The sequence below is a fragment of the Anolis sagrei genome, chromosome 4, assembly GCF_037176765.1.
Source record: "Anolis sagrei isolate rAnoSag1 chromosome 4, rAnoSag1.mat, whole genome shotgun sequence".
In the NCBI taxonomy this organism is placed as follows: Eukaryota; Metazoa; Chordata; class Lepidosauria; order Squamata; family Dactyloidae; genus Anolis; species Anolis sagrei.
Genome location: NC_090024.1, coordinates 236242072 through 236267848, shown reverse-complemented (window position 1 = coordinate 236267848; position 25777 = coordinate 236242072). Strand labels below are relative to the sequence as shown.

Genomic DNA, 25777 nt, shown 5'->3' with positions numbered 1-25777 from the left:
TCTGCTGGTTAAGACCCACTGCTATTTCTCACTTTTGCCATCCTAACTAAATATGATTTCAACTATGGAACCATATTTGTTTCCAAAGGATGAATAGACCCCCCCCCCTCCCCCCAATATCATGAAATCACTAGTTGGAGTTAGGCAAACTGCTATTCGTGGGTTGCTGTGAGTTTTCTGGGTTGCATGGTCATGTTCCAGAAGCATTCTCTCCTGACGTTTCACCCACATCTATGGCAGGCATTCTTAGAGGTAGTGAGGTTTGTTGGAAACTAGGGAAGTTGGGTTTATATATCTGTGGAATGTCCAGGGTGGGAGAAAGAACTCTTGTCTGTTGGAGGGAAGTGTGAATGTTGCAATTGCCACCTTGATTAGTGTTGAATGGCCTTGCAATTTCAAAGCCTGGCTAATTCCTGCCTAGGGGAATCCTTTATTGGGAAGTGTTACCTGGCACTGATTGTTTCATGTCCCTCCCAACAAAGGATTCCCCTATTTATTTTATTTATTTATTATTTACATCATTTTTATCCTGCTCTTCTCACCCCTGCAGGGGGACTCAGAGTGGCTCACAATGACAGTAATTCAATGTTGAAATACTTACAATTATAAAAGCAGAATAAAATCATACCATACATTAAAACAACATTAATTAACAATCATAAAAACATTTCTATCATAACAATCGTCATCTGGTCCAATTCACTGTTCAGGTGGCGTTATATCCATTAGACAAAAGCCTGGTTCCACAACTACATCCTCTGTTTTCTTCTGAAAGAAAGGAGGAAGGGTGCTGATCTAATTTCACTGGGGAGCGAATTCCACAGGCGGGGGGTGACCACCAAGAAGGCCCTGTCCCTCGTCCCCACCAGCTGCATTTGCGAAGTTGGTGGGACCGAGAGCAGGGCCTCCTCGGCAGATCTTAAACTACGAGGTGGAACATAGAGGGAGATACATTCAGACAAGTAAGCTGGGCCAGAGTTGTATAGGGCTTTATAGGCCAAGACCAGCACTTCCCTAGGCAGGGATCAGCCAGTCTTTGAAGCAGCAAGGCCATTCAGTTCTAATCAAAGTGGCCAATTGCAACATTCACACTTGTCTCCAACAGACAAAAGTTCTTTCTCCCACCCTTGACATTCTACAGATATATAAACCTCACTACTTTCCAACTGACCTCACAAACTCTGAGGGTGCCTGCCATAGATGTGGGATGAAACGTCAGGAGAGAATGCTTCTGCAACATGGCCTGGAAAACTCACAGCAACCCAGTGATTCTGGCCATGAAAGCCTTTGTCAATAAATTGTTACTCATTTGCAATAGAGATAGTGTCATTGCAACTGCTGGGTGTTTCAGCCTCCTGTTTTACCAGCAAAGGAGCTGTCCAGTTGATCAGGACAAGGGCTGCCAACCAGAGATGTCCACTGCTTAAGCTGGTTAATCAGTAACAACTAAGCTTTCACAAGATGGCTTTATAAATAACTCTGGCTTTATCTACACTATCCATTTAAGGCAGTTTCAACCCTGTATTGAAGAAAGTGATTTTGCTGAGTAAATGATTACATAGGAAATCCTGGAAGTTTGAGGCTTGGAGGGTGATGACACAAACCACAGAGCACTGATGTGCATTAAGGGGTTTCTTTTAAACGCTTTCATTGGAATTTGTTATCTGGGATCTAGCTTTCAACTGCATTATGGCCAGTGTACTTACTTATTTTCTTAGGTGATCCCTCATTGTCCAAGTTAGATTGTCCCCCAAAGCCAGTGTCCTGGCAGTGGGTCTGTGGGTGACTATGGAGCCCTATTCTTGACCTGCATCTTCTCCCACAGTGAGGGCATTGGTTTCCAGATGGAAGGTGGTCCCAGTCGGGGTTGGCTTGACATGCCTTCCTCTTGGCATGTTTCTCTCTTTCGCCCTCCATTTGTGCCTCTTCAAATTTTACAGCACTGCTGGTCACAGCTGATCTCCAGCTGGATTGCTCAAGGGCCAGGGCTTCCCAGTTCTCAGTGTCTATGCCACAGTTTTAAAGGTTGGCTTTGAGCCCATCTTTAAATTTCTTTTCTTGTCCTCTAACAAGAAAAAGCAGAGTAGAGCAACTGCTTTCTGAGATGGTGGTTGGGCATCCAGACAACGTGGCCGGTCCAGCGGAGTTGATGACGGAGGACCATCACTTCAATGCTGGTGGTCTTTGCTTCTTCCAGCATACTGACATTTGACCGCCTGTCTTCCTGAGAGATTTGCAGGATTTTTTGGAGGCAATGCTGATGGAATCGTTCTAGGAGTTGCATGTGACGTCTGTAGACTGTCCACGTTTCGCAGGCATATAGCAGGGTTGGGAGGACACTAGCTCTATAAACAAGCACCTTGGTATCCCTACAGATGTCCCAGTCCTCAAACACTCTCTGCTTCATTTGGAAAAATGCTGCACTCGCAGAGCTCAGGCGGTGTTGTATTTCGGTGTCGATGTTGACTTTTGTTGAGAGGTGGCTGCCAAGGGAGCGGAAATGATCAACACGGTTTCGCTCATGACATCATTGAGGTGCTCAAGCTCCAGCGCCCCGACAAGGCGGTGATCCTTTGCTGGAGAATGTTACACCATTAAGCTGTATTTCTGGCATTGGAGAGGGATTGGCCAGTGACTGCGGGAAGAGCACTTTGGTTTTCCCGATGTTCAATGACAGGATGAGCTTCTCGTATGCTTATGCGAAGGTGTTTAGAGTGGCTTGTAGGTCTTCTTCTGAATGTACACAGACGACATTGTCATCAGCATATTGGAGTTCTGTAACAGATGTTGTTGTAACCTTGGTTTTGGCTTTCAGTCTGCTGAGATTAAATAGCTTGTCCGATAGATGAGTTCCACTCCGATGGAAAGCTTCCCATCAACAAGATGAAGTATCATAGTGATGAAGATGGAAAATAAGGTTGGGGCAGTAACACATGTGTGTTTGACACCTGATTCCACCTTAAGTGGGTCACTTTGGGAGCCATTGCTGTCCAAGATGGTTGCAATCATGTCATCATGGAGGAGCCAAATTTGTTTGGGCACCCGATTTTTTGGAGGATGGTCCAAATAGCACTGTGATTCACTGTGTTGAATGCCTTTGCAAGGTCAATGAATGCCATGTACAGAGGTTGATTTGGTTCCCTGCATTTTTCTTGGAGCTGTGGTGCAGTGAAGATTATGTCCACTGTTCCACATCCAATATAGTTGCATAGAATCTGTATGTCTGTATGTCCAATGTCATTCTTTGTCTAAATGTTTTTTTTTCCTGATATACTCACTCACACTGGAAATTGCAATAAAAAGAAGCTATGCTTCAAAGTTATTGAAAAGTCATTCATGAGTTTCATCTATGCTGAGCTTGGAGATGGTTGAACAGAAATTCTCCAAAGCTCTAGGTGCTCTTACTGCCTATTACAGGGAAAACCAGCTGATCCCTTATCCATCTAAAACACAGACATGTGCTTTTCACCTTAAGGACAGGCAAGCATCCCGAGCTCTGAGGATTACCTGGGAAGGAATCCCACTGGAGCATTGCAGCACATCCAAATACCTGGGAGTCACTCTGGACTGTGCTCTGACCTACAAGAAGCACTGCCTGAATATCAAGCAAAAAGTGGGTGCTAGAAACAATATCATACGAAAGCTGACTGGCACAACCTGGGGATCACAACCAGATACAGTGAAGACATCTGCCCTTGCGCTATGCTACTTTGCTGCTGAGTATGCATGCCCAGTGTGGAACGCATCTTACCACACTAAAACAGTAGATGTGGCTCTTAATGAGACATGCCACATTATCATGGGGTGTCTGCGCCCTACACCACGGGAGAAACTACACTGTCTAGCTGGTATTGCACCACCTGACATCCACTGGGAAGTAGCAACCAATACTGAAAGTACCAAGGCAGTGACATCTCTGGTCCACCCCGTTTGGGTATCAGCCAGCATGTCAACAACTTAAATCAAGAAATAATTTTCTAAGATATACAGAGACACTCGCTGGAACACCTCAGTAAGCAAGAGTCCAAAAGTGGCAGGCTCAAACCCAGAGCCTCAATTAATGGGTTTGAGAGTCTCCTTCCTGGGCACACAGAAAACTGGGTGACTTGGAAGGTGCTGGACAGACTGCGCTCTGGCACCACGAGATGCAGAGCCAATCTTAAGAAATGGGGCCACAAAGTGGAATCCACAACATGCGAGTGTGGAGAAGAGCAAACCACTGACCACCTGCTGCAATGCAACCTGAGCCCCGCCACATGCACCATGGAGGATCTTCTTGCAGCAACACCAGAGGCACTCCAAGTGGTCAGCTACTGGTCAAAGGACATTTAATAGAATACCAAGTCTGCAAACTTTATAATTTGTTTGTTTAATGCAATACAACTGTTTTGGTTCGCTCCTGACACCATAAATAAATTCATGACAAAGCAGCCTGAAGAAAGTAGGTGGCGATGGCAATGGCATCCCCTCCCACGATAATTCTACCACCCCGGGTTAGAACAATGCAGCCGCTTTCCGCTCTTCCTTGGGAAGCGCGCCTTTGCGCCTTGGTGCCTTTCCCGATCCCTTGAGGACTAGCGGCTTGAAGAGGAGGCGCGGCTGCGGCAGAGGAGGCCCCGAAGGGGTTAAAGAAGGAGGAAAAGGAGGGAGGGGGAGGGAAGGGAGGGGCGGAGCTGCGCCAAAAAGCAAAGAACGGGAGGGGAGGGGGAGAGAGAGAGAGAGAGAAGGAAGGAGGGAGGGAGAAAGAGAGAGAACGGGAGGCAGAAGGAGCCGCGGAACGGATTGCAGCCGGCTGCTGCTTGGCGAAGGAAGGCGAGGCGTCGGCAGGCAGCATCCTCATCCTCCTCCTCCCGGAGGGGTCCTCTTCCTTCCCCCGCTTCCGCGATGCCGCAGCCCCCTCCAGGTGGGGGTCGCCCCTCTTTCCCTGCGAGGCCGCCTTGGCGAGGACGACCCCGGCCCCTCCGATGAGAAACATCCGCAGCCATAGCACCCCCTCCTCCTCTTCCTCTTCCTCCTCCTCCTTCTCCTCCTCCGCAGGATGGTGCAGAAGTCGCGCAACGGCGGCGTGGGCTACCCGGGCGCCTCCTCGGGCGAGAAGAAGCTGAAGGTGGGCTTCGTGGGGCTGGACGCCGGCCCTCCGGACTCCACCCGCGACGGGGCGCTGCTCATCGCCGGCTCCGAGGCAGGCGAGGGCGGGGGGCGAGGCGGGCTGGGCGGAGGGGGCGGCGGAGGAGGGGGCTCCAAGCGGGGCTCCATCCTCAGCAAGCCCCGCTCCGCCGTCTCCGGAGGGAAGCCCCCCAAGAGGAACGCCTTCTACCGCAAGCTCCAGAATTTCCTCTACAACGTGCTGGAGAGGCCCCGCGGGTGGGCCTTCATCTACCACGCTTACGTGTGAGTAAGGAGGGGGGGGGGGGGCTCCGGGGACTCACCGGCGGCCACAGGTCTCACCTGCACCCCCCGCACCCTGGCCCTCAAGGGGCCTTCCCCCCTCATTCATCTCCCCTTCTCCCCTGCAGAGCAAGAAGCCACTGCCATGCCTCAGTCTTCCATCCACAGAGCAGGAGTCACTCTACATCATCACACTAGAGGAAAAAAAATCCACTTAAAATCCGGTTTCTGCCGCTTGCAGAATTCTGGGGTTTGTAGTTTAGGAAGAAGTCTTTAACAGCTTCCCTAAACTACAAACCCCAGCATTCTGCAGGAAGCAGAAACCGGATTTTAAGTGGATTTTTTTCTCTAGTGTGATGAGCCCTTCTATCCACCCCTCAGTCCAATTCATCCCTCATCCCTTTCTCTCATTCCCTCCTTCCTATTTTCCTCTTTTCTCCATCCCTTCCCCCTTCACCCTCTCAATTTCCATCACTCTTTCCTTCCTTCTCTCTATTCCTCCACCTGTCTTCATCACATTAGAGAAAAAATACACTTAAAATCTGGTTTCTGCCTCCTGCAGAATTCTGGGGTTTGTAGTTTAGAAAGAAGCCTTTAACAGCCTCCCTAAACTACAAACCCAAGAATTCTGCAGGAGGCAGAAACCAGGATTTTAAGTGGATGTTTTCTCTAGTGTGATGAGCCCGTCTATCCACCCCTCAGTCCAGTTTATCCCTCTTCCCTTTACCTCATTCCCTCCTTCCTATTTCCCCCTTTTCTCCATCCCTTCCCCCTTCATCCTCTCAACCCCCATCTCTCTTTCCTTCCTTCTCTCTATTCCTCCACCTGTCTTCATCACATTAGAGAAAAAATCCACTTAAAATCTGGTTTCTGTCTCCTGCAGAATTCTGGGGTTTGTGGTTTAGAGAGGAGCCTTTAACAGCCTCACTAAACTACAAACCCCAGAATTCTGCAGGAGGCAGAAACCAGATTTTAAGAGGATTTTTTTCTCTAGTGTGATGAGCTGCTCTATCCACCCTTCAGTCCCTTCAATTCATCCCTCTTTCCTTCTCTCATTCCCTCCTTCCTATTTTCCCCTTTTCTCCATCCCTTCCCCCTCTCAATTTCCGTCTCTCTTTCCTTCCTTCTCTCTATTCCTCCACCTGTCTTCATCACATTAGAGAAAAAATCCACTTAAAATCTGCTTTCTGCCTCTTGCAGAATTCTGGGATTTGTAGTTTAGGGAGGAGCCTTTAACAACCTCACTAAACTACAAACCCCAAAATTCTGCAGGAAATAGAAACCGGATTTTAAGTGGATTTTTTCTCTAGTGTGATGAACCACACTACTTACCCCTCAGTCACAGTGCATCCCTCTTCTTTTCTCAGTCCCTCTTTCCTATTTTCTCCTTTTCTCCATCCCTTCCCACTTCATCCTCTCAATCCCCATCTCTCTTTCCTTCCTTCACTCCATCCTTCCACTTGTCTTCATCACATTAGAGAAAAAATCCACTAAAATCCAGTTTCTGCCTCTTGCAGAAGTTTAGTGAGGCTGTTAAAAGCTCCTTCCTAAACTATGAACTTTAGAATTCTGCAGGAGGCAGAAACCAGATTTTAAGTGGATTTTTTTCTCTAGTGTGATAATAAAAATAAAACTTTTTTTGTAGTCTGCCCTATCTCTCCAAAGGGACTCAGGATGGATTCCAACATAACAACGGTAAACATTCAATATCTACATAAAACACATTATGCTCACATAAAATCCTAGAAAACCCCCACATATAAAGCCTAGCATCAAATTAAGACCTAACATCGGTAAATTAAACCTTACATCAATAAATTAAACTACACAAAATCAGACCAAATTCTATAATATCATAAATCTAAACAAAACATCCACCTTAGTGTACAACAGCTGTGATGTTGTACTCCAGGGCAGGAAGCCCCTCTAGTAGTGGTTAAGTGTCCTTAACCACTACACTCCAGTTCAAGTTAAAACAGCAAAACAGTTGATTGTAGATTAAAAACAGTTCAACAAAAATAGTAGAAATGTCACAATCTGCATCTAAAATAAAAGTCCATAAGATTCAAGGTACAAGAGTTGTTTCAAAATCCAGGACAAGACATCCAGTGTAGGATACTAAAGGCAGCATGAAAAATCCCTCTCACCTCTCTAATATAGACATGAAATCATGCCTTCTTCCCTCAAAACCTGATAATTAATGACTTTTTCGCTAACAAGCACTGTGAGCTTTGCAAATTCTGCTGGGCGGCTCTGAGTTCACAAAACCTAAGTCTCCTATCTATCATTTCATCAGGTTCTCCACCTGGAATTTCATCCTCTGAGCTCATCTCAGCCTCTGACCTTGCTTCCCTAGCAAAAGGCTTCTTCTTAATAATAATAATAATAACAACAACAACAACAACAACAACAACAATAATAATAACAATAATTTCTTTTTTATACCCCACCAACCACCTCCCCAAGGGGATTCGGGACGAGTTACAAGGGACAAGTCCAAAAATTACAAATAGAACATAATAATTAAAAACATCAGATAAAATACAATTGTAGACAATATCAAACAATGGCTGAGAGAAAACACAGCTGAGGTTCAGGCTCCATGAGTGCAATATATCTTGAAAGGAGCACAGGGAAAGTGAAACAATCAAATAGACAGGGATGGGAATAGTATCATCTAAAGTGTTGAGGTGGACGATAAGCAGGCTGAACGTTAAGTACTGAACTTAAAGTAGGGACAGGATTTTAACAACATCTGAGCCCCTTTCTGGAATGTGGCCTTCACCAGCTACTGGAGACAAAGATGGCTGTTTCAGGACTTAACATCTCTTGCTGGCTTACAGGCCCAGAAAGCTCATGATCCTTAGTGACATTAGATACAGGCACAATCAAGGGCTGGACTACAACACTCTGTTCCTTCATCCATCTTCCTCTCTCTTTGCCTCCCTTCCTCTTCCACTCTTGTTTTCTTATCCCTCCATTCTTTTCTTCTCTATCTCTCTGTCCTCATCACTTCTCTTTCTCTCTTTCTGTACCTGCCATCCCTCTTCTTTTTTCCCTCAGGGCCCTTCCATATTACCCTATTACCCCAAATATCAAGACAGACAATTCACAATATCTGCTTTGAACTGAGTTATCTAATGTCCCTTCCAGACAGGCCCTATATCCCAGGATCTGATCCCAGATTTTCTGCTTTAAACTGGAATATATGAGTCTGCACTGCCAGATAATCTGGGATAAACAGAAAACCTGGAACCAGATCCTGGGATATAGGCCCTGTCTGGAAGGGGTCTGAGTCCACATGGCCATATAATCCAATTCAAGCAGATAATGTGGGGTTTTATTCAGCTGTGTGGAACGGGATTCACTGTCCCTCTACACTTCTTTCCTTTCTATCCCTCTGCCCTTCCATTCCACTTCCTCTGTCCCTCCATTCTTCTATCCCTCTTCCTTTACCCTCCACCCCTCTTTCCTCCTTTCTCCCTACCTTCCTCTTCTCTTTCCTTCTATTCCTCTGCCTCTCAATTCCTTTCCTCCTATCCTTCTCCACATCCCTTCTTTCTCTCTTTCCCTCCATCCCTATTTCCTTCTTTCTCTCTATTCTTCTGCCCTTCTATTCATTCATTCCTTTCTCTGTCTTTCCCTTCTAGTCTTCCTTGTCAATAACTCTGTCCTTTCTCCTTTTCTCTCTCTTCCTTCTCTGGGGAACCCAAGGGCTCTTTCCTGGTCTCGCCGCCTCCTTCCTTCCCTCTTATTGCCTTTGTACATTCATGCCATCTGTGCCTGGCGATGCTCAAGAGAGCTCTCTTTCGTCACCAGCATCCCTTTCTCCTTTGCATCCTTCCGGCTCCAGCTTGCCAGTCACCTATTTTAACCCCTTCCCTGCATCTTTCTCTTTGCCTCCACCATATTTGTCTATAGCATTCAACCTGCTCCAATCCGCCTCAAGCGGAGCAGCCTTGGGAGCTGTCCTATCCCTCAGTTGCAAAATAATTGAGTAATGTCCCATGTTATTTTGCCATTCCTCCCATGTACCCCCCCCACCTTTTCTGCCTCTATGTTGACTTGTAGGTCAGCTTTTCTCTGCAAAATGTGCCTGATTTTGGCCAGTTGGTGTGCATGAAAGGGACATGTGCGCATTAAGTGTTGATTCATAGCTTGTTGAAAAACAGACGTTGAGAGTGGATGTGCAAAAAATGGGTGTGAGAGACTCATTCTTTCCTTTACACATCATAAAAATGACTCATTCTTTCCCTTACATATAATAAAAGAATGCACCTGAGTGTCATCCATTGAGAGTGACCAATGTCATGGTCAAAGCAATAATAACGAGCAATAATAATAATAATAATAATAATACACTTTATTTATATTCCGCTTTATCTCTCCATATTGTGGATTACAATATACACAGATGAGGTAAACATTCAATGCCTTTTACACACAGTGAAGAACAACACAGACAGGTATTGGCCATTGATAGTAATATATATATATATATATATATATATATATACACACACACACACACATATACATATATACATATATATATACACACATACATACACACACACATATACACATACATATACATACATACATATACATATATATACACATATATATACATACACACACATAACACACATATACATACATATGCATACATACATATACATAGACACACACACACCACAGACGAAGGTAAAGGCAAGCCAAGGGATCTCATGTTTTGACCAATGCACAATTCACCTGTGGAACTACATGCCTCAATATGAGATGGTGACAAATTACAAAAACAGAGAGATGCGAGGAGGGTGCTTTAGTCTCAGCTGAAGGAATGCAACCTGACTGTTTCAACCCTGTTTCATCTATCCTCACCTAGCTGTGTGCTTCACAGTTCTAAGTGGACCTTCTTCCTCAGTGTGATTTGAATGCAAGTCTTTTGGGACTGGGTTGTTGTAGGTTTTTCTGGGCTATATGGCCATGTTCTAGAGGCATTTTCTCCTGATGTTTCGCCTGCATCTATGGCAAGCATCCTCAGAGGTTGTGAGGTCTGTTGGAAGTAGGAAAATTGGTTTATATATCTGTGGAATGACCAGAGTGGGACAAAGGACTTTTGTCTGCTGGAGCTAGGTGTGAATGTTTCAACTGACCACCTTGATTAGCATTGCCTTCGACAATACATTCTTTTGGGACTATTATGTATATCTAGTAATTTTTTCCATACTAGCCTGCCCTGTTTTGGGAAAAGGAGACATGCTGGTGGCAGATAGAAAACAGCTAGGTGGTGTGATCTAACGAAGACATTTTCAGGGCATTTGTGTTTGCTACGCTTGTGTATTCATCTCTTCTAGTAAAAAGACAGGTATCGGTGCTTAAGCTTTTCCCATGTCAGTAGCTTCCTTTGCAACCATTTGGAGGAATAAGATGCAAGAATAACTTGGCATGTTGTGTTCCCAGCTTGAGAGCTTCTTGCAGTTCTAAATTTATCATTGATTCAGCACTTCTCATGTTCATGCTGTTTTCCAATCTTCCCTGTATTCATCCTCATGGTTGATCACCATTTGATCCAATATAGAGACAGGGAAAATGGAGAACCTAAGACGCAACCCATTGAATGAAGCTTCCTGCAGGGAACTGAACCCCAATATCCCTCCATTATTATTTCCATAGGGTCTTTATTTTTTGAAGTGTGTACTGGAAAGCCTGGGTCTAAAAGGACAACTACTTTTATGGTTATTGTTTTGGATTAGTCCGGATTGAAAAAGTGGAGCAGCTTTGCTACCTAGTTGCTTTGCTAGATATCACCATAGTGATGCTGCAAAGCTTGAATGGCACAGAAAACCTTCTGGTTCACAGTTGATGGTTTCCTACACTCATCCTCCTCCTCCCTTCCCAAATTTCTGATCACATGCATTCATCACCTCTGTTTTCATTAGCTTTTCACCAGGGTTGGGAAGAAGATGCAAGGCATCTTTGTCACTTGCCATATTTATCCACTTTACTCTGCAGATGCTGGAGAGATGACTCTAGAAAGGAAAGGGGAAAAAAAACCCTATATGTGTGCATGTGTGCGTAATACAAGCAGCAAAAGGCAAGATGTTGACATTCTGGTGTTTGTGGCTGCATCTTGTTTCCTCGGTGGAAATGAGTGTGCACATTCCTGTGTGTTTTTAATTAAATCATAAGGAAAAAAAGAGATTACATAAAAATAAAAATGTAATAACAGAACACAATAATATGATATTAATCAATCACTCGCTGGTGATGTATGTTATCGGTGTATCACATGGATTTAAGAGTCATTTCATCGTAACTATATTTATGGGTAAACAATGCATATTGTTCGATGTGAATGTTTATGCATGTGTTTGGGTGCATGTGAGAAACAGTCTACGCTGAAGTGTAAAAACAATGAGCCAGGCCAAGCTTATACATGTTTATGCAGAAGGAAGTTCTGCTGTCTTCAGTGGGCTTATTCCAACATAAGCAAAGATACAATACCAATTTGGTATTGTACCAGGAAGAATCCGAGTTTCGGCTACAGCTGTTTTGACATTGGTGTAGCCCCATTAAAATGATGCCCCCCCCCTGCCCCCAGATGGATATCAAAACCTGGAGATTTGTTTTTTGGTTGGTGTGCTATGCCTTTCTCCATTTCCCCCTTTGGTTTTCAAGACAGCATCCGTAATGTGCTGACTTGAGTCTCCTGCATTTCCACCCAGAGCTTTGTGGTTTTGCATTCGCAACGGCATCGAAAAGCATCTGGGGGCATTGCATTTTGGAGCCTTGCCATTTTGTAAACTGGTGTGCTCCAGAGTGATGTTGTGTTAACTAATCCCAAAGAGGTTGTTATTCCAAAAGAAAACTGGGAAATCTGTAGATTCTGTTTCTAGGAAAGCAGACTGAATTGCTCATGAAGGCTTTTGAACATTTCTCCCTTGAAATCGTCTTGATTTGGAGTGGAACTGTAGACATTTACCTGACCTTTAGAATGCTTTTGAGGGGGCGAAACTCACCTTTTAGTAGTGAGGAGGGAAAAAGGTGAGAAGTGACAAAAGGTCAAAACTTGCTTTTTCACATATATATACTTTTTAAAGGGGAAGAATAAAAACAAAAGGCAGTATATTGTAAGAGCATTCCTTGTGGTTTATACTTTAGCGACCAATGTGTTTGTGAAATCCATGTGTGAATGATTGAAAATGCAAATGTGGCACAGAGTGCGGAGAAGCTCTTTTTTGGAATACAGCTCCCAGAATCCCCTATCTTGAACGGGAGTTGTAGTTTGGCAAGGCACCAACACACTTTATCAGAGAAGGGCAGAGACCTTGTAAAACTAGCACTCTCATGATTCCATAGCATTGAACCATGGTCGTTAAAGTGGCATCAAACTTCATTAATTCTACACTATAGATGCACACCTTTTCTGAATCTGAGTCTAGACTTTAATAGAACTTTCCAAAAAGCTGAATCCAATCTGCCTTGGATAATTCCTTTAAAGTTAAGACTAAAACCTGCAGCAGATCCACAACTCTGCTTATGCGAGAATCATCAGCTACTGATCTCACTCCCTCAGATGGCCTATTCCCATTTAATTCTAGGAAAACCTAACTTCAGAAGAGTGATCCAACGTGCTGAAGCTATCTAGTTCTACAAAATTCTGGCCCAAAATCTGGACTGAATTCACCACCCTTCTGATTAGGAAACAGCCAACTTTGGAGGAGGGAGGAGGGAGCAAGCTTGTTTTCTGCTTCCCTGGAGACTAGGACGCGGAACAATGGCTTCAAACTACAAGAAAGGAGATCCCATCTGAACATGAGGAAGAACTTCCTGACTGTGAGAGCCCTTCAGCAGTGGAACTTTCTGCGCTGGAGTGTGGTGGAGGCTCCTTCTTTGGAAGCTTTTAAACAGAGGCTGGATGGCCATCTGTCAGAGGTGATTTGAATGCAATATTCCTGCTTCTTGGCAGGGGGTTGGACTGGATGGCCCATGAGGTCTCTTCCAACTCTAGGATTCTATGATTATATGATTCTGGGAAATAATTGAGTGAAAAATCTCATCAGTCTAAACTAACATGATTCCACTGATCAAAAATTTAGCTGATTCACTAGGCATGAGATTTTCTTTTCAAAACTCAGAATTTTTAAAAAGCTAAGAAAATGGTAAAGATTTCCCTTGACATTAAGTTTAGTTGTGTGTCCAACTCTGGGGGGTGGTGCTCATCTCCATTTCTAAACTGAAGAGCCGGCATTGTCCGTAGACACCTCTAAGGTCATGTGGCCAGCATGACTGCATGGAGCACCATTACCTTCCCACAGAAGTGGAACCTATTGATCTACTCACATTTGCATGTTTTCGAACTGCTAGGTCATCAGAAGCTGGGGATAACAGTGGGAGCTCATGCCACTCCCCGAATTCGAACCGCCAACCTTTTGGTCAGCAAGTTCAGCAGCTCAGCAGTTTAACCCACTGCACCACCAGGGAGGCCTTAGAAAAAGCTATGATGGAATTTTTAAAATACTAGATGCAACCAACTTTCCCTGTCACACATGAAGAACAATTCTTAGTTGGTGGTCACTGTGAACCATGTATTGTTCTTGCTATGTGCCTTCAAGTCATTTCTGACTTTTGGCAGCCCTATTACAGAGTTGTCTTGGCAAGCCTTTCTCTGAGGCTGAGAAAGCATGACTTTCCCAAGATCATCCAGTGGGTTACATGGTCAAACTAGGATTGAACCTGGTCTCCAGAGTTATACTCCAATGCTCAAAATACACAATGAAAAACAGAATTCTTGTTTATTCTTCAGTGTAAAAATAGTTGCGTATGCAGGGAAGTTGAATGGGTTGATGATTGGAGTAATCAGTAACACTAATGGAAGATTTCTGTAACTCACTATGGCCCTAATTTTTGACATCAAAGTATATATGGAAGCTGAATTAGTCCTGTCCGATAACAATGGCTGCCTGATTGCTATTTTATTGATGAGTAAAATGAATCATAGAATCATAGAATCATAGAATCGAAGAGTTGGAAGAGACCTCATGGGCCATCCAGTCCAACCCCCTGCCAAGAAGCAGGAATATTGCATTCAAATCACCCCTGACAGATGGCCATCCAACCTCTGTTTAAAAGCTTCCAAACAAGGAGCCTCCACCACACTCCGGGGCAGAGAGTTCCACTGCTGAATGGCTCTCACAGTCAGGAAGTTCTTCCTCATGTTCAGATGGAATCTCCTCTCTTGTAGTTTGAAGCCATTGTTCCGCGTCCTAGTCTCCAAGGATGCAGAAAACAAGCTTGCTCCCTCCTCCCTGTGGCTTCCTCTCACATATTTATACATGGCTATCATATCTCCTCTCAGCCTTCTCTTCTTCAGGCTAAACATGCCCAGCTCCTTAAGCCGCTCCTCATAAGGTTTGTTCTCCAGACCCTTGATCATTTTAGTCGCCCTCCTCTGGACACATTCCAGCTTGAAGACTGACTTAGGGCCACAATGTGCTCTGAACTGAATGGAAATCCCAACAACTCTTTGCCATGTGAACCAGGCTGCATAAAATAGTATTTGGAATAAGTGATAGGTATCAATAAAACTTTCATAGATATATGAATCATCTGCAGAACTGCCTTCAGAATATTGCATTGTTTTATTGCTGCATTATTATTATTAATTTACTGGATTTATATACTACTTTTCTTACCCCTGAGGGGACTCAAAGCAGTTTCCAACATAATAATGGCAACATTCAATGCTTTACATACATGTGAAAATCAAAGACAATAACATATAACTATACATTAAAAACATTAACCATATTAAAACATAAAGCATAAATAACATTTAGACATTGAAATATAGAATTAAAACATCTTAGTATAAATATTAAAATCACATAGTCCAAAATTGTAATTGGAAGCCATTCCAATTCAATTGCACACATTCCCTGTTCAGTTCTTGCACTGTTCACTGACCAAAGGCTTTGTCCCACAGCCATGCCTTTGCTCTCTTTCTGAAAGCCAGGAGGGAGGGCGCTGATCTAATTTCACTGGAGAGGGAGTTCCACAGCTGAGGGGGCACCACAGAGAAGGCCCTTTCTCTCATCCCCATCAACAACACCTGCAAAGGAGGTGAGACTGAGAGCAGGGTCTCCCCAGAAGATCTTAACGTCCATGATGGTTCATAGAGGGAGATGCGTTCGGATAGGTAAGCTGAACTGGAACCGTTTATGGCTTTATAGGCTAAAAGCAGGGGATAAATCCTTCTCAGTGGTGGCCCCTCAGTTGTGGAACTCCCTCCCCAGTGACATCAGGCTGGTCCCATCCCTCTTGGTTCTCAGGAAAAGGCTAAAGACCTGGCGTTTGGAGAATAGGATATCATGGAATCGACCTCAACAGCTTGAATAATGACCATGGGAAAATCAATAAGTATGGAAACCAAGACTCGACACTGTGATATGTTTTTAGTCTGCTGTGTTTTTTTACAACATATAATTGTTTATATGCTTTAACTGTTTTATAGTTTGATATGGCTTGTTTTATTGTTGTTTTATTATGTGGCATTGATTTTTTGCCGGAGTTTGTAAGCCGATTTGAGTCCCTTGTAGGGTGAGAAATGCAAGGTATAAATAAATAAAGTAAATTACTACTACTAATAATCATAATAATAATAATAATTGTATCATCCAAATTGTATCAGAGATGTTCTTTCAGTTAAAGACTGGGAGTAGCTAGGATTGCTATGAACACATAAGACTGAAGGTCAGACTTGCAGCACATGAAGAGGAAACTTAACATGGCTTTGCACAGAAAAAAAAAAACAGAAGAAAAATGGGTTGTTGTAGGTCTTTTCGGGCTGTATGGCCATGGTCTAGAGGCATTCTCTCCTGACGTTTCACCTGCATCTATGGCAAGCATCCTCAGAGGTAGTGAGGTCTGTTAGAACTAGGGAAAAAGGGTTTATATATCTGTAGAATGACCAGGGTGAGACAAAGGACTTTTTTCTGCTGGAGCTAGGTGTGAATGCTTCAACTGACCACCTTGATTAGCATACAATGGGCTGACTGTGCCTGGAGCAAACTTTTGTTGAGAGGTAATTAGATGTCCCTGCCTGCTTCCTCTCTGTTGTTGTGCTGTTGCAATTTTAGAGCTTTTTTTAATACTGGTAGCCAGATTTTGTTCATTTTCATGGTTTCCTCCTTTCTGTTGAAATTGTCCACATGCTTGTGTATTTCAGTGGCTTCTCTGTGTAGTCTGACATGGTGGTTGTGAGAGTGATCCAGCATTTCTGTGTTCTCAAATAATATGCTGTGTCCAGGTTGGTTCATCAGGTGCTCTTCTATGACTGACTTGTCTGGTTGAAGTAGTCTGCAGTGCCTTTCATGTTCCTTGATTCATGTTTGGGCAATGCTGCATTTGGTGGTCCCTATGTAGACTTGTCCACAGCTGCATGGTACACGGTAGACTCCTGCAGAAGTGAGAGGATCCCTCTTGTCCTTTGCTGAACGTAGCATTTGTTGGATTTTCTTGGTGGGTCTGTAGATAGTTTGTATGTTGTGTTTCCTCATCAGCCTCCCTATGCAGTCAATTGTTCCCTTGATGTATGGCAAGAACACTTTTACTCTGGGTGGATCTTCGTCTTTATTCTCGTGGCTTGTTCTTAGTCTTGGAAGAAAAATGCTTGTATCCCTATTGAATTGTATTTCTTAGTTTCAGGAAATTTATTCCCAAAGAACAAACTGCACCTGTACAGTAAGACCCTTGCATACATGGGGATATGTTCCCTGCTGGATTGCAGTTACCTTAAACCATGAATACAACTGAACCTGATGTCTGGTTCCAGCATACATATCACCAAATTGCCTGGAGTAGTACCTAGAAATTCCTGGAGAGATATCTTCTCTAAGAAAAAGATTTATCCTCCAGGGTGACACTATGGTAGCAACTTTGTGGAGATAAAAAGTGTGGAATAAATCATCATCATCTATATTAAAGGAGGCTATACATGAGGAAGTGACACCTAACTTATAGTCAAAATGTCTAACAAACATGTTAGCTTGATGGGAGATTCCCCCATGTGTACTTCACCACATTACCTTGACAACCTTGACAAGGTATATTAGAGGGCACTTGCTCATATAGGCTTCTTGCTCAGAGCTCCCATTTGGTTCAGATCCTTGTTTATCAGGATGGGTGACAGAATTGCACTTCTTTCACTCAGTGAAGTAGGATACTTGGTTCATGGTTTACTAATCTTTCCAGATTGGGAGAAGCTGTTCCACATTACACTATTAAGTAGTATTTCTCTATTGGATTCAGAAAAGTTGCTGATTTGCTCAAGGTGATATATTCCAAACTGGAGTAAACTCATCTGAAATCATGTGCATATATCAGGATACCTCTTCTAATCCCTGGATTTTTTTGCAGGCTACTCTAGTTCAGAATGGAGCTCCTGGATTTGCCAGACAGCAAATCTTTTGACTCCCAAGAGCACAGTGCTACAATTGTGGACCTGACTTTAACTTCAAAAGCATCAAATGATTAATGGGTGTCATAAGTGAGAAAGAGATGATAAATGCCAGTTCCAGCAAAGACTCAAGCTTTGGTGACACAATTTTTAAGTCAAGAAAGAAGCATTTTGCGGAAGCATTTGGCAATGTTTGGAGTTAGTCAGTCAGACTGCAGCCAGTTGATTGATTTCTCAGTTTTGGTGTCATGACTGGATGTGGTAAGAGGCAGTGACTTGGATCACTCATCACTAATGGCAGCGATAAAGAGGAAACTGGGCTCTATGGATAGAGCATGATCCTGTGCTTCCCTGTGTCTCCTCTTCATGCTGGAGAGAAGTGACCAGAGGGGTGCCACAGGATTCTGTCCTCAACCCACTGCTGTTCAACATACTTATCAATGACTTGATCAGTGGAATGGAAAACATACTTATCACATTTGCAGATGACACCAAATTGGGAAGATAGTTAAATTGGGGGAAGCAGTAGTCCCACTCTATTTTGCTTTGGCCAGATATCACCTACTCATTGAATATTGTGTAAAAAATGAATATTGTGTCCAGTTTTGGGCATCACAATTCAAGAAGAATATTGACAAGCTAGAACATGTCCAGAGAATAGCAATCAAAAGGATCAAAAGCTTGGAAACCAAGTTGTGTGACAAATGGGTTAGGGAGCTGGGTACGTTTAACTTTTTTTTTTGGTGTCAGGTGTGACTTGAGAAACTGCAAGTCATTTCTGGTGTGAGAGAATTGGCCATCTGCAAGGATGTTGCCCAGGGGATGCATGGATGTTTTGATGTTTTACCATCCTTGTGGGAGGCTTCTCTCATGTCCCTGCATGGGGAGCTGGAGCTGACAGAGGGAATCTGCTCTCCCCAGATTCAAACCTTCAACCTGTCGGTCTTCAGTCCTGCTGGCACAAGGGTTTAACTGGGAGAAAAGAAGACTAGAATCCAAGAGTTGGAAGAGATCCAGTCATCCAGTCCAACCAAAGCACCCTTGATAGATGGCCATCAAGCCTGTGCTTAAAGACCTCCAGAGACGAAGACTTCACCATGCTCAGAAGGCTGAGAGAGAATTCATATTTACATATTTGAAGGAAAAAAGATTCCATCTAAACATTAGGAAGAAATTCCTGATGATATAAACTGTTTGGCAGTGTTAGTTTGGGAATCTGGAGGAGTTTCCTTTTCTGGAGGTTTTCAAATAGAGGCTGGGTGACCATTTGTCAGGAGTCCTTTGATTGTGTATTCTCACACGTCAGATTGGGGTTGGCCTGGATGGTCCTTTGGGTGTTTTCCAACTCTTATGATTCTGTGATTTTTATGTGGTCATTGCATGAGTCCCACCTCCAGAATATCCCATTATGCAAAATGTAAGCATTCCAAAATCCAAAGTCCTTCTGGTTCCAAGCATTTTGGATCAAAGATACTCAATCTGTAAAAGAAATCAAGGGCAGAAAGGGGAAAGATGTTCACATTCTGGATATGTGGTTAATTAAAAAAAAGATTGCCCTCATTCTAAATTAGCTTGGGTTGCAATTGATGATGTCATTACACTGGTGAAATCTGATTGACCACATAGTGTTTGACATCACTGTGTTGACTATATGGTCCCTGCTTGGCAAGGATCATTTTCTGAACAGAAAGATGCCTCCTAAATACAGAAATGGTGGGAAAGTGGAGCTCATATTCAAAGAAAATGACAATTCAGTGGTGTGAAAAAGCGAACATACTTCATACAAGGCATTATTTTCAAGGCACTGCTGTTCGCTCCAGGATCATAGCAGATGGGCAGTTGGTACAGCCCGAGAGAAAAACTACTGAATCTGAGTTTTAAGGAGTGGCCATATGAATGGAGGATTAATGGTGGATTTCAACTGGAGGAAGAGCAAAACTCAGGGAAACTGCAAGAATCACCCCAGTTAAATCCTCATGGACTCCCTGCATCCCCAGACCACTTTGAGCACCCCTGGTGTTGCTGTGAGAGGTCCTCTATTGTGTATGTGGCAGGGCTCAGGTTGCATTGTAGTAAGTGGTCTGTGGTTTGCTCTTCTCTGCACTTGCATGTCCCAGAGAAGTGACTCTGCTTCTTGTGGTGCTTTCAAGTCACCCACTCTTCTGTGTGCCCAGGAGGGAATTGGTGCCTCGTAATGTTTATGATTTCTGGAAAACATGCATATTGAAATATTACTATAACTACCTTGGCTTAGGGAGGATACAACATTTTTTTTGCTTAATGTGTTGTTGAAGGCTTTCATGGCCAGAATCACTGGCTTGCTATGAGTTTTCCAGGCTGTCTGACCATGCTCCAGAAGCATTATCTCCTGATGTTTTGCCCACATTTATGGCAGGCATCCTCAGAGGTTGTGAGGTCTGTTGGAAAGTAGGCAAGCAGGGTTTATATATCTGTAGAGTGTCCAGGGTGGGAAAAAGAACTCTTGTCTGTTGGAGCTAGGTGTTTATGTTTCAATTGCCACATTGATTAGCATTTGATGTCCTGACAGATTTTAGGTGTAGCTTGTTACAGCTTGGGGGGATCCTTTGTTGAGAGGTTTCTTGTCTGGAGTTTCCCTTTGCTTGAGTTTTGTCAGGCCATCAAATGCTAATCAAGGTGGCCCGTTGAAACATTCACACCTAGCTCCAACAGACAAGTATTATCTCCTGATGTTTTGCCTGCATCTATGGCAGGCATCCTCTGAGGCTGTGCAGTCTGTTGGAAACTAGAAAAATTGGGTTTATCTGTGGAATGCTTCTAGAATATGGCCATAACCCGAAAAACCTACAACACCTTGATTAGCATTGAATGGCCTTGCAGCTTCAAAGCCTGGCTGATTCCTGCCTGGGGGAATCATTTTTTGGAAGGTGTTCGCTGGCCCTGATTGTTTCCTGTCTGGAATTTCCCTGTTTTTTTTAAATGTTGCTCTTTATTTACTGTCCTGATTTTAGATTTTTAAAAAAAATAATAATACAGGTAGCCAGATTTTGTTCATTTTTATGGTTTCCTCCTTTCTGTTGGAATTGTCCACATGCTTGTAGATTTCAATGGCTTCTCTGTGTATTCTGACATGGTGGATTTGAAGCTGCAAGGCCATTCAATGCTAATCATAGAATCAAAGAGTTGGAAGAGACCTCATGGGCCATCCAGTCCAACCCCCTGCCAAGAAGCAGGAATATTGCATTCAAATCACCCCTGACAGATGGCCATCCAGCCTCTGTTTAAAAGCTTCCAAAGAAGGAGCCTCCACCAAGCTGGCCAGTTGCAACATTCACACTTGCCTTAAGTAGAAAAGAGTTCTTTGCAAAGCTTCAGCCTCCCTTATGAACAATAGTTTCCAATATGTTTTGGGCAGGAGAAAAATTATTGTTAAATTGGTTTAAGTTGCTGATGCTCAAAAAAGTCATATTTCATACTACAGACACTCCAGAGTGTTATCCAGGACATGCCATTTCAAAAATATTGGCTTCAGTAGGACCCAAGCCCAAGTAAGGTGTGTAGGAATGCAGTGCAATTGTAGCATTACTTACTGATACAGATCACTTCCATCTGAAATATTGTCATATTATGTAAATGCAGAGGCCTGCAGTCAAAGCTTTGGCCAGGAATTTTGAATCAATACCTGCAATTCTTTCTTCCTCAGCTCTTGGCAAGTGTGTCTTATGGAGATTAGACACACACTTGAGCCATTAGGTCCTAAGTGCAAGGTTTTTCTAGGCTTTTCTGCAGCCCCTACCTTCCCTCTCATTGCTCCTTGCAGCATATCTTTTGAGCTGGCAGAGTCAGTGTCAAGGATTCCTCTGTCTTTGCATTTCTGCAGCTGCTTTTAAAATGCCTTAGTTTGTTGCTCAATTTTTGCACTTTACCCTCAATTTGCAGCAACTGGATAAGCCAAGAACAAAGGGGGAAAATTGGAGTTAATGAGATAAGTGGGGCATTTTAAAAAGCAGCTGGAAAAGTGGGATAGCAGAGGATTAATTGGGACTTTCCTTACAAATTGGGGCAGCTGGAGGGTATACTGTGTGTTTCAGTATGGTCATCGACTATTCTTGGCTCATCTTACCATAAAGTGTGACCCATAATCTTTGCAAAAGTGTTTTAGCACTGTTAGATGAGAGTATGGACAAGCAAATACTGTGCTAGTTCAGATGCTTTTAAAATTGGTATTTTATCATGTTATTTTTGAGTAACCGGAAATAGGGCCAGTTGTTGACTTGGAGCCACAATTGGCTTTAACAGAATTACACAGATGGAGGAGATGCCAGGAAGAAATCACTAGTCCTGATGCAGCTATTTTTACAAAAAGCCTGTATGTCAGCATTGGTGTTTCTGAAGGGAAAAAGTCATGAGTTCAAGGGTGTATTGCTTTTGGAAGAGAAGGCTCTTGGTATTTGCACCGCATCAGGAAAACTTTCAGGAAACTTTTCTTGGCAAGGAAATTCTTGGTGCATCGTTGAGAGATTGTAGAAGCGAACATCAACAGATGAACTAAGGGTGCTTCTACATTGCCATATAAAATCCAGGCTATCTGCTTTGAACTGGATTATCTGGCAGTGTAGACTCATATAATCCAGTTCAAAATGTGTACTATCTGCTTTGATAATCTGGATTATATGGCAGATAAATGGTGCTTAGATTGGAGAAAATGAACATATAAGTGGTTGAGAAAGTGCCTGTTATGGATGTAGTAACAGCCAGTCCTTGATCCGAACCCTGTTTCCAGAGTCATGGTTTCAATTCTCACAGGATTATTTATTTATTATTTGTTTACAGTATTTATATTCTGCCTTTCTCACCCCAAAGAGGACTCAGAGCAAACCACAGAACACATATAGGGCAAACATTCAGTGCCGTTATACACTGACAAGACAGACAACTGTACTTAGATAGAGGTATATGTAGGCATTCCCATCTTCAACATCTTGGAGACTGTGCTCGGTTCCAGCCACAGGGGGTGCTGTTGCTGCACTTTTCCCTGCTGAAGAGCTTTGTTCATAAACTTCTTCCTTGATTGAATCACTGGCATATTTTTCTGGCATTTCCTTATGAGTGATTTAAATACCTCCCTGCTTTAAAGCTGTACCTATTTATCTACTCACATGGCCGTTTTTGATCTGCTAGATGGGCACTGAGCAGGGCTGAAAGTTGGCTGCTCAACCCTGACCTGGGCTTCGAACTGCCAACTTTCTGATTGGCAAGATTTATTGCAGCTAGTGATTAACCTTCTGTGCTTAGTAGTTTGCTCACTATATTCAACAGATCAGAATTCTAGATATGTGATAAATGGATTAACTGGGCAAATAGGCATATGTGTAGTATATAGATATGATATCATTGTCAAACAAAGAGAAACAATGGTCACTAGGAGGGTATGTAAACAAGTAAGGTTGGCAAGATTTACTGCAGCTGGCAATTAACCTTTCTGTGCTGAAGCCCAGCTCACAATATCTATGCTATAGAATTATGGAAGACTGGTACTACTTTAATTGCATAGTTCTGTCTTAGGCTACACTGCCTTATAATCAGATAATTAAAAGAGATAATCACATTATTTGCTTTGAACTGGATTATAAGGAACCCCTGGTAGCACAATGGGTTAAATCACTGAGCTGCTGAACTTGCTGACAGAAAAGCCAGTGGTTCGAATCTGGGAGTAGGGTGAGCTCCCACTGTTAGACCCAGCTTCTGCCAACCTAGCATTCGAAAACATGCAAATGTGAGTAGGTCAATAGGTACCTCTCCTACGGGAAGGTAACAGTGTTCCATGCAGTCATGCAGTCCACATGACCTTGGAGTTGTCTACAGACAACAGCAGCTCTTTGGCTTAGAAATGGAGATGAGCACCAACCCCCAGAGTCGGACACGACTAGACTTAATGTCAGGTGAAAACCTTTACCTGTATCTAGAAGTCTACACTGCCATATAATCCAGTTCAAAGGAGATAATCTGGATTTTATATGATAGTGAAAAAGGAGCCCTAAAGAATCCTGAGATTTGTAATTTGATGAAGCACTTCCAATTCTGTAATAGAGATCTATGTTGAACTATAGCACAAAATTTAGTCAGTACTCCAAATCCAAGAATTCTGTGTCCATGGATTTAATCACCCTCAGCTTGAAAATATTCAATACAATGCCTGGAAAGCAAACCTTGGTTTTGCCATCAAGGCACCATTTTACGAAGCCATATAATGAGATTTCAGCCCTGGAACCAAATCTCAACAGATACCAAGAGTACATATTTAGAAATGGTTACCCAGCTACCATTCCCAAGATCCCACCTAGGAAATGCTGATGTGAATTGTTCACTGTTTCAGGAGGTGGAATCCTTTGCCTTTCCCACTTCCTTACTACTTTTACTTGTTCTTGGCATTTTCTCTATGCCCTGTCTTGTGGCATTATGTCTTTACCCATAACAGAAGTGACAAAATAGTAACAAAAAAGCTGAGCTAGCTCTGTTTAATGTTTTATACTGCAACGGCAATAAATAATGGCTCTGGGAAGTGGGATCAGGCAGAAGATTCTGCTGAAAACTGTCACTATCTCTAGTTTAGCCTTTTCCTTTCCTCTCTTTGCAGCATTTCCTCCCATAAATATGGGGGCTTCGGTTAAGCGGGCCTCTGATTTGAGGCTTCGTCAGCAAATGTTAACAGCTGCCCAGCAGCATGAAAGAATTCACTTATATCTTGCTGAATACCTTTTCGCATTTGCTTTGCATTTTGAGCCTGGGAAAAATATAGAAAAGCTGAGAAGGGATTAGGGAAAAGATTTTTTTTCCTCTGTTGCTAACCTGCTCAAACACTTTTATATTTATTAGGTGGGAAATGTGTCACACTTGTACACTTGGAATTTATTTGTTTGCATTGTTTGCATCATATTTTAATTTATTTGTATCCCATTTTTCTCCCGATAATGGGACTCAAGGTGGTGAATAAAATATTTAAAACAGAACAAAGTAAGAACAAAGAGACAAAGTAAATAAAGCATAATGATTTTTTTTAAAAAAATTAAGTCATTTGTATGTTTAAACATGGCACATTTAAAATACTAAAACCTATTAAAAGGCTACAGATAGCCCTCACATAATGGAAGGTTGAGTCCATGGCTTCATAAATGCCTGCACTCTTTCTTAAAGACCTTGTAAAACTCCCATTATTCCAAAACATTGAACCATTCTGCAGTGTAGATGTGCCCTAGGACCCCCTAGTGCTGAGCTGCTGAACTTGCTGACCAAAAGGTTGACGATTTGAATCCGGGGAGTGGGGTGAGCTCCTGCTGTTAGCCCCAGCTTCTGCCAACCTAGCAGTTCAAAAACATGCAAATGTGAGTAGATCAATAGTTACCATCTTGATGAGAAGGTAATGGTGCTCCATGCAGTCATACTGGCTGCATGACCTAGGAGGCGTCTATGGACAATGCTGGCACTTTGGCTTAGAAATGGAGATGAGCACCACCCCACAGAGTCAGACATAACTAGACTTAATGTCAAGAGGAAACCTTTACCTTAGATGTGGCCTACATCAAGAGTGTAGTTGTGAGAGCTGTTAAATTGTGCTTTTGGATGATCTAGGTCAGTGTTTCTCAACCTGGGGGTCGGGACCCCTTAGGGGGTCGTGAGGGGGTGTCAAAGGAGTCACAAAAGACCATCAGAAAACATAGTATTTTCTGGTGGTCATTGGGATTCTGTGTGGGAAATTTGACCCAATTCTATTGTTGGTCAAGTTCAGAATGCTTTATGATTATAGGTGAACTATAAATCCCAGCAACTACAACTCCCAAATGTCAAGGTCTATTTTACCCAGACTCTACCAGTGTTCACATTTGGGCATATTGAGTATTTGTGCCAAGTTTGGTCCAGATCCACCATTGCATGAGTCCACAGTGCTCT

At 43.1% G+C, this 25777-nt stretch overlaps 1 protein-coding gene across 10 annotated transcripts in view; it reads left to right on the top strand.

The window, feature by feature from the left end:
• Positions 1-4711: 4711 nt before the first annotated feature.
• The window catches only part of KCNQ2 (potassium voltage-gated channel subfamily Q member 2), a 148610-nt gene continuing 127544 nt past the window's right edge, over positions 4712-25777 (top strand). For all 10 annotated transcript variants that reach the window (XM_067468233.1, XM_060771943.2, XM_067468231.1 and 7 more), the window contains exon 1: positions 4712-5391. In XM_067468233.1, coding sequence (XP_067324334.1) covers positions 5039-5391 — 353 coding nt within the window. In that variant the 5' untranslated portion in view covers positions 4712-5038. The remainder of the gene's footprint in view (positions 5392-25777) is intronic.